At 24.7% G+C, this 9,820-nt stretch overlaps 1 protein-coding gene and 1 long non-coding RNA gene across 2 annotated transcripts; one reads left to right on the top strand and one right to left on the bottom strand.

Moving 5' to 3' along the window:
• Nucleotides 1–245: 245 nt before the first annotated feature.
• Nucleotides 246–7,669, bottom strand: LOC126894295 (UDP-glucosyltransferase 2-like). Its single transcript, XM_050665210.1, has 6 exons — nt 7,646–7,669; nt 4,165–4,557; nt 3,649–4,080; nt 1,965–2,184; nt 1,663–1,882; nt 246–694 (listed from the first exon to the last, which is right to left on the bottom strand). Exons 1-6 carry the CDS (start codon nt 7,652–7,654, stop codon nt 409–411), a joined length of 1,560 nt encoding a protein of 519 aa, XP_050521167.1. The 5' UTR covers nt 7,655–7,669; the 3' UTR covers nt 246–408.
• LOC126894310 (uncharacterized) lies at nt 4,556–8,715 on the top strand. The gene is made up of 3 exons (XR_007701378.1): nt 4,556–4,731; nt 4,909–5,000; nt 8,319–8,715. It is a non-coding gene; the product is annotated as an uncharacterized LOC126894310 (long non-coding RNA).
• Nucleotides 8,716–9,820: the final 1,105 nt, after the last annotated feature.

The following is a 9,820-nucleotide window of genomic DNA, read 5'->3' as shown; positions in this document are numbered from 1 at the left end:
GTATAAAATAAACAATTTTTAAAATTATATATTTAAATTGGGTAATATTGTACAAATGTAAAATTATCTGAATTGATACACAAGAGTGATTAAAAATAATCTTAAAAGATAACAGAAATTACAATGCATTAATACAATCATAAAATATTAATGGAATACTAAAAAGGCCAATAATAATTTATAATTTTCATTTATGAACAGTTAATTTGATTTCAAGGTAAATATTAAAATAAATAACACAACAGTAACAATCAAAATTTTTTAAATAAAATTAATATTATCAATTCCGTATTGTAGATTATGGCTTGTACAATTATCAAATCACAAATTTAAATAATTTACAATAGATGCACCCTTCAATAAAAATCTAATCACAATAAAAAGATAAGTGACATTTTATCTACAAAATTAATTTTTTTTCTTATCTTTTGGTACAGATTTTTTTGTTATCTTTTTGTACGCAGTTTTTAACAAGAAATAAATCACATATAAAACAATAAAAACAATAGAAGCGATAAAAGCGATCACATCAACTAGGAAATACTTCCACCATGGCATTCCAACTGCTGCTGTTCTCAAATGACTAGCTCCTTTATGTCTTATTACATATTCTGTCCAATAAACTGCTGTTTCTGTAGCATTAAGTGGTCGATCAGAAAATCGTTGCGATAATTTTTTTGCATTCAAAGAAAAACTAAAAAAAAAAATTTATATTATAAAATGTATCCAAAAATTAGACTTGTTAAATGTTAATAGCATAGGAATTTCAAGCAATTACCAGCTCAACTGTTATAGTTTCTTAAAAAGTCATTGTCAAAAAATATGTGTAATATTTGGTGATATTTGAAGAAGTTTTTAAGATGTAATATAGACGAGAAATTTTTATATTTTACTTAATTATGCTTTGCCTCGCTGGGACTCTGGCCTAAACCTGGACCCTACGAGTCTCACGTGTCTTTGGCGTGTAAGCCTCTTTGGGCCATCCTTATAAATAGGCCACTGATTTTGGTACAAGTACTCAGCTACACCTCGCACAATAAATTTTTTGTAGCAAAAATATTACAACAGAATCAATGTAATAAAAACATATTAAAATCAGGAAAATTAAAAAAAAAGAAAATAGTCAAATTTATTAGGATTTATGTTGACATTTTTTTACTGAAATATTCACCAAGAGAAAAATAAGCCTTCCAAAATCATATTCTAAAAATTCAGAGTCAATATATATATATATATGTGCAAAAATGAACTGTAGATCGGTGAAAAATAAACGGATTGAATTAATTTTTTTGTGATATATATTGTAAATGTCATTGGGCGGGCCTCGTAAAAGTATCAAACCTAGATTCATAAGCGAGCGTTTTCTCAAAAACAGATGAAATTTTAAAGCACTTGCTGACGAGCACCAAAAATTTTCTGTGCTTGCCAATAATTTTCCCAGAAAAGCGTTATTTCCTTGTTCTATTATATAATAAAATATCAGTACATATCCCACAACTTTCCCTGTCTACAATGGGAATTAGGGTTTTTTCTAAATACATAATATGTATTCAGAAAAGTATTTAGTGGACAGAATATATCCTGTCTACTGTGATTAAATGAATTTGAAAAATATTTTATACTTAGTCTGCCAATAGCAAAATTAATTTATTTCTAATATACCTGCTATTTGTAATAATGCTATTTAAAGCATTAAAAAGAGATTCTTTTGTTAAAGAATAATAATCCAATGAAATTCCAGCACCATTATTAGCCACATTCTGAATATTTCTGAATTGGTCAAAAAAAAATGGAATTCCTACTACTGGTACACCCGATTTTACAGCTTCCATTATACCTAATAGTCCACCATGAGTCATAAATATACGTAATTTTGGATGATCTGTAGTAAAAGAATATAAAATAATAAATAAACTGCGATTCTTGTATTGCATAATTTATCAAATTAAATAATTATAAATTACTTAGAATATCTCTCTGAGGCATCCAATTACTAATGAAAACATTTTTGGGTTTATCAGGCATCTCTTCTTCAAATTTCCATAAAACTCGAATTGGAAGCTGTGCAAAAACATCTTTAAATATTTGAAGTAGTTCTTTTGGTAATGTTGATATACGGATCATGGAACCAAATGTAAAAAACAAAACACCATTCGGTGACTCTTCAATAAATTTTAAAATATCCTGAAAATGAGAATAATTTTAAATCAACTAGCATAAAAGTTAGTATTTTGTAATATTAGTGTGTTTTCAATATTGATACAATTAATTAGGGGTGACGGTGTTACCGGTATACCGATTTGAGGTCGATATACCGGTATACCGTCTTTTTTATTTATACGATATACCGAAAATATCGGAATATCGCTAATACTGATAACCGAAATTAGTTATTGAATATTTTAATCTATTTTTAGATTGTTCAAAATTTCCAGTGAGAAATATATGACATATTTACAATACTAAATATATATATCTTAAATATCGATATGGGTTCGTATTATTTTGTTTTTATCGTTGTTGCGTGTTGTTTATCGCAATAATTGCATCTTAGCGTTTATATCGAATTGAACATAAAATATTGAACCTATAAATTTAGAGTCAGACCCTTTAAAGTGGTGGAAAGTCTATCAAAATAAATTTCCAACTTTGGCCGTACTTGGTAAAAAATATTTATGCATGCAGGGTACTAGTGTTCCAAACGAACGTGTATTCAGTTGTGCGGGCAATATAATTACTGATCATAGATCATCTCTATCAACAGAGCATTCCGAAGAACTCATATTTTTATCTATGAACTCTAAATTTGTATCAAAATAATTAAATAAAATAATAATTTGTGATCTTGTTTTTTTTTTATAAATTTATTATAAATAAATTAATTCATATTAATGTTATTATATAATATTATATTATTATGTAATATCGGAAATACTGAGATACCGAAATATCGAGTATATCAAAATTACCGTATCCAAATACCGGTAAAAAATATCATACCGAAATATCGATATTAAAAAAAAATACCGTCACCCCTACAATTAATTATTGTACATATATAGATAATATAAAGTTTATAATTATGTAGGTTATTATTAATAATCTAAATAATTAGTAAATAAAATTTATCCTTCTTTATTGTTTAAAAATTTTAATGGAATATGGGAAATCTGTTAATGATTCATCTAAATTTTGATATGCATACAGGAGTCACCATATTTCATTAATATTGATACTAATGTATCAATAATAATCTTATAAAGAATTCAACAAATATTCATAGAATATTAAAACTGCTTCAAACATTCTATATTTGTTTACTTAACATTATTATTAAGAAACCTTATATGGGGGTGAGAGAAATATAATGTTATTTGATGACTAAATATTATCTTTTGCTTTTTAGGATAACTATTAATTTCAAAATAGTCACTATGTTAACNTTTTTTGCTCTTTAGGATAACTATGAATTTCAAAATAGCTACTATGTTAGATTTCTTCTAGTAATATGTTTATGAATAATTGTGTTTTAGATTTGACATGGTAAAAATTATAAATTAATAAAATAACATTTCAGGTAAGTATAAAAAACGTAATGCAGTGTTATACAGCTTTAAAATAGAAATAAAATACCAATTGTTAATCTACCTTAGGAATGGGTTGTGGATGTTTTATATGAATGCCTCCAATTTCTACCATGTTAGGTACAAGTGGCCGTGGACCATCTAATGAAAAATGATTATTTACAAATACCATTGATGTGTTGTATAATATGTCATTTATATATGGAGTTTCTGGACCAAATGATTCTTTTAAAAATTTATCAGCTGGCCATTCACTAAATATTTTCCATACAATTTTAAAGTATATATAGTAAATGGTGTTTTTCAGTCGTTGAGTAAAATCCATTTTACCAGAAGTTGGCATTATCATTAAAGGTATGTACGATGGATTATCCGGACCACCAACACGATCATAACTCCAAGGTAAAATACCACTTGACATCATAGATATTAAAGGTGCTTTGTAATAATATGCATATCCAACGTCACAATCTGATCCAAAAATCTCAGTAAAAACCTGTAAATTTATAATCATAAATAATATGTAAATTTAATTTTAAATTAAATTATTTTAAATTTATTCCTTTTTCATAAAACTTACTACGTCAAACTTGATATCACTTTTCAACATCCCCTGTACTTGAGGTAGTTTTATAGTTTCTCGGCACAATTTTAATTGATGATCAGAAATGAACATTTGGTTCATATGCGTGTTACTTAATACATTGAGTACTAAATCAATTCCTATTTTATTTGCCACACTTGGAAATGCAGTAGAAACATCAATATCTGTATAATTTGCTATTGGAGATTTTTGTGGGAATGAAGTGATTACAGTAACATTATGTCCTCGAGCTGCTAGAGCTTTCATTAAACTTTCGTATACCACCCAGTGACTGCGGCCATTGATAGGGAACACTCCTAAGATATTTGCTCCATGTGTACTATTTAATACAGTGATGAAAATCAGGATCAATACATTAAATAAATTCATCTGCAAAAATTATAATAATTTTAATGCTATTAGGGGTAAATTTGTTTAATCTATCAAAAAATATATTTTAATTACGTTTTAAAATCAAATTCGTTCAAAATTTACAGACCCTGTTATTTTTTTAGTCTTGATAAGTATAAAAAGCCAACATAATCAACAAAAAAAGTTTAAAAAGTAAGTAGATTTACTCCCTTGTATTTTTTTTTTTTTATTTAAACTAAAGTCTGAATAGAATTCAAATAAATTAATAAAATAAAATTTAGAAACTCCAACAAATAAAACTGGTGACAATATTTTGTTTTGTAAATGTTATATATATACGTCTATTACATCATCTGTTACCAATTATAGGTAGAACTTTTTCTTCATGCATCTTGCATGAATAGCTGGTAAGTGTGTCCCAAGACATGGCTTCAAAATTGTTTAAAATATACACATTTAAGGTACATTTTAAACTCGATACTTAGTGCGTTATACAATTTTAGTTTAGTAATAAACAAAGTTTTATTCAATCTCAATTTATATATATATTTTAATCCTTTAAATTTTTTTTAGTTTAAGCTATACGGATGAATTATTGTTCCAAAATTAATAAGTTTTTTTTTTTTTTATATATGTATGCTACTAGTTATACTTAATTACAACTCTAATTAAACTAAAATGGTGGAGTAATACATAAAAAAAAAACAAGATATATCTGATTGGACCTAAATACCCTAAAAAAAAAAAACATAGTATATTGTGAAACTTTACAGTGCTTGATAAAACCTTACTTACAATGCTGAACACATTTTTTCTTTTTTTAAATATAATACAAAATCTATTTGAATATAGTAAGAATATCATCATTTATTTCTTTTCAATTTAAAAAATTTAATGTTAAACCGAATCCTAGAAACTTTCATTAAATTAGAGCTTATTTATATACAAAGAGAGGAGCTTCATTTCATTTTTTTAATGCATAGTAGTCTGTTACCCAAGGCCTACAATGTATTGAAATTGTTGAGGGCACACTATGTAAGATGGGAATGGAAGAATTTCTTAAGTTTAAATAGAATGTTATTTTTTGGGAATACTTTATATATTTAGTACCATGTTACGTAACATATGGCAAGTTTTAACTTATACCAAATAAGTATTTAAAAGTGAACTATAACAAAAAAATTGTCTACTAGGCGAAAAAAACATCACAGTGGCACAAAGTTAGCAATGTGATACTTTGAGACTCTCTGTCTATAGGGTTTTCCCCAGGTCTTTTCCTAGATCATAAAATCTTGACTATCTGAAAAAATGACCTACCAAAAAAAGGTTATCAAAAATAGATAGGTTAGTATAAACTAATGTAGTGTTATCTCGCTTAGTCAAATAATACACTATAAAAATAATATTGATAAGAATATTAGGTTATAGCGCACTACGCTATAATAACTAGTTGTTCTGTTAGAAGATCTAGAGAGAAAAATTGAGAGTTACAGTCCTCTTATTTTCTTGCACACTATTTGTTATAATTTGATATCTAATATACAGAGTAGTAGGTCTACAATGTTTTGATAAATTTAATAACTTTTGATCTAGCAAATATATTGCAATACTTTATATGTAAATAATTTAAATTGTCTCTAATAAGAAAAATATGTAAATAAATTTTTTATTTTTTCAAAATTATAAAGGTTATAAAAAATTTAGATATATTGATAACAACTTTAAGAGTAGTACTTATTGAGTTATGATCATTTTAATACATAAAGCAAGTATGTAGCATAAGTGAATACAGCTCTCACTGGTGTATATTTATAATGCATACTCCACCCACTCTATGTATTAAAATAATTGTTACCCAATAATTACTCAATCTAAAATTGTTATTGACCCATCGAAATTGGAAATGTTTTATAATGAAGTCTATAATAATTTTTCCTAATAAATTCAGTCTTACTTTTAAGTTTAAAATTGGCTAATGGAGTCTATTGCAATTTTTTATTGTTAACTCAAATATAATATTGACATGTGACGTGTGGTGAATATTGACAAAATATTCACCAAACGGCTTTTGCCATGATGCTCAAATGTTTTACCATTGTGGTTTCCAAAATTAAAGTTCATATTCTGTTAAACTCAATATACAAATGATTAAAAAAAGTGACAGATAATTTTGATTTTTTTTTATGTCTTACTTTGTTATTATTCTTGAGTGAAAATGATATTTCTAAAGTATCAAAACTTGACTTTATTATCCAACATTATAGTTTTGAATATTAAAAAATGTGTTATTAATAAAATTAAAATTAAATATTATTAACATGTTTGCTAATGCAAAAGCTAGGAAAGTTAATTTATTGAAATAGTGATTAAATTTTAAGTTTATATAAAAAGCACATTCTAATTAAATAAAATGAAACTTTATTTATTTTACTTAATATTTACTACAGAAAATATAGTTTTTATTAAACTTATATTTTATAGTTTTGTATAGTTAGGCACAACCAATCATTTGAAACCAAAATAAGAACTAATAAACTACTAATCTGTTTTTTCAATGAAATTCAGTATCAATAGATTGGAAAATACTTAATTATGTACTACGCAGGTAAAATGTATTGTAGTTAATTGAAAAAAAATCTTTGGGTGGGATATTTTTTTTTATCATAACCCACTCAATTACTTGCAAGATAAAAACAAATTTGAATTCTAAAAACGTTATGGGAATTTTCAAATAATACTTATCCTTACAATTGTACTTATTTTGTTTATTATTTTACAAATAAATAAAATAAATTAGTTTTATAACTTACTATATACTAATAAAAGTTACATAAAAATTTGTTTTAACTCACTACAAGTATAATTTTATTACTTACAGTTAAAAATTTTATTGACTTGCAACAAATTTTCAATCAAAATTCTTTTCAACGATTAAATTCGAAACATTAATCTTAATATTGTCTAAGCACATTAAAAGAATTTGAAAAAAAAAATTACTATTACGATACTGTCATAATTAACTGAAAAATATCAACAAGTAATATTAATATTACATAACATTATTAAAATAAGTTACAAAAAAAATAAACTGTTCAGTTAAACTAACCTTGAACATCTGACTTTGACTCTATCGGTCACAGTACTAACAACTAATGGCCGACTAAAGTGTAGACATTAATAAAATTACCACCTCTACTAGACATCCGACAAACAATAACACTGATATTTTTTAATTTTATGAATGCACAACATGAAAGATTTCAATTTAATATATCTAACTTGTTAAAAGTATTGAAGTTAATATTAACAAATAAGATTATTAATTGTATTGAAAAATTTAAGTAATACATCATTATTATAAATAACACTGATTAAATGTAAACATTTTTAGGTACCATTATATTTTTATCTATAGATACAAATCTTTAAACTTTTAATAGCTATTTCAGCTATTCATTTTATTAAACCAAGACTTTAAATTTTAGTAGATTATTATAATATTCTGAAGAAATGTTAAAAATGATAAATGTATATTATTAAAAACATAGCAAAACTAGGTTTGACTTGGACAATTTTATTTTTAAGTAAATAAATTTAATATATGCCTTAAAAATTATTTTGTAACATTATACAATTAAAATGAAGCATACACTACTCAAAAAAAATGCTTATGTAGTTATAACAATTGATGAATCATAATTTAATAATTATTTAACTTTATTTGCTAGTTAAAAAATCATATTGCCGTTTCATATTATTTATACGTGGATATTTTTTAGACATATTTTCCTAAATTTGGAATTTTGAAAAAAAAATCAAGTTTTGTGGACTTTTCTTCTTGGACTAGTGCAGTAAAATTGCCCATCTACAAAAAAAGTTTGTGACATGTCTGGTCATTGCAACTATGCATTTAAGGATGACTTGGCATCATTGTATTTAATATATGATAATAATACAGAAGAACCAAATCTGATAAATCACTCATTTTCTCAGAAACTATTATTATGAATTTAAAATGTTTGTAAAGAAAAAAAAATATTTGGTTTAAAAACACTTCAATGATATGTAGTAAAATAATATATATTTTAATCCGTTCAAAGATAAAAACCCTATCTTTCAATAAATGTTAAATACATTAAAAGCCGTGCCTACGTCTTAAAATATATTGCAACTGATGTATTTATTCTGTGCTACTAATTTCATAGAAAATGACATCTGATAAAAAAAATTATGTTATTTGTTTTTATATCTTTCAAAATGGATTTTTTCCAAGCAATTTTTAACAATAAGAAAAAATATAAAATTTTACTAAAACGTTTAAAGCTATAAAAAATCACATCGTCTAGGAAATACCATGGCATTCCGACTGGTGTTCTTAAATGGTCATGCTATAACTAGTGTTGATAACTTTTAATACTTTAAAATCTTAAGATAAGCGTGAATTTAAATAATTATGTTCATTTAATTTTAAGTATTTCCAATTCATCGAAACTTATTATTTTTATGATTATCATTTGTTTTAATACACCCATATAAAATTAAAGCTACAATTAATTTATTAAAAATTTTGTTTGCTTTTTAAATAATTCAATAAATATACAGAGTAATTCTGTATATTCTGACAAACCCCATAACTTTTGATACATTGAATATTTTGCAGTACTTTTTTTTTTTTTTTAATAGTTTTTACGCTTTAGGACTGCAGTAATAATATTTATTATCTATAATAATTTTTACATTTATTTGAAAATAGAAATTTTAAAGATTTAAGAAATAAATAAAAAAATATTTATAAGGTAGCCATTTTATAAATCGATTTTAAGCAAAATTTCTGAATAATATTTTGTATTTAAATTTCTAGAGCATTTTAAACTTTATGATGATTTGAATTTATACGTTTATTTTACATGTATTTTATATAATATCAGATGTTGATATTTTTATTGGGAAAAGAATAATAGAGAACGCAATGTTTTTAGACTAAAAGATTAGTTAAAGGCACAGTAGTTTCATGAAAATTATCATCGCTTGAATGAATAATACCTAATTAATAATTATTAGTACTAGTTATAAGCTATTAAATATTTTCAATTATTTTATGAATGTAATAAAAATATCGCATATTTTAAATCGACCTCTTAATGTCACAGAAACAGCAGTTACTGGACAAAATATTAGATAAGGCACATGTGTCCTGACATTAGAAATAATTTTTCCTTACAATATACTTGATATTTTCTATGGTTTTAAAATTAAATTAAAATTTTAAGAAAAATTGTTT

This window comes from Daktulosphaira vitifoliae, unplaced genomic scaffold, assembly GCF_025091365.1.
Source record: "Daktulosphaira vitifoliae isolate Bord-2020 unplaced genomic scaffold, ASM2509136v1 Scaffold_1, whole genome shotgun sequence".
NCBI lineage: Eukaryota > Metazoa > Arthropoda > Insecta > Hemiptera > Phylloxeridae > Daktulosphaira > Daktulosphaira vitifoliae.
The sequence above is the reverse complement of the archived record's forward strand: the minus strand, read 5'-3'. Positions and strand labels throughout refer to the sequence as shown.

Excerpts from the sequence above, each read along its gene's own strand:
- LOC126894295 (XM_050665210.1), bottom strand. Across the intron at positions 1,883-1,964 it reads GCCTCAGAGAGATATTCTAA|ATCATCCAAAATTACGTATA; the intron begins GTAATTTATAAT and ends CTTTTACTACAG. Across the intron at positions 695-1,662 it reads AGCATTATTACAAATAGCAG|TTTTTCTTTGAATGCAAAAA; the intron begins GTATATTAGAAA and ends TTTTTTTTTTAG.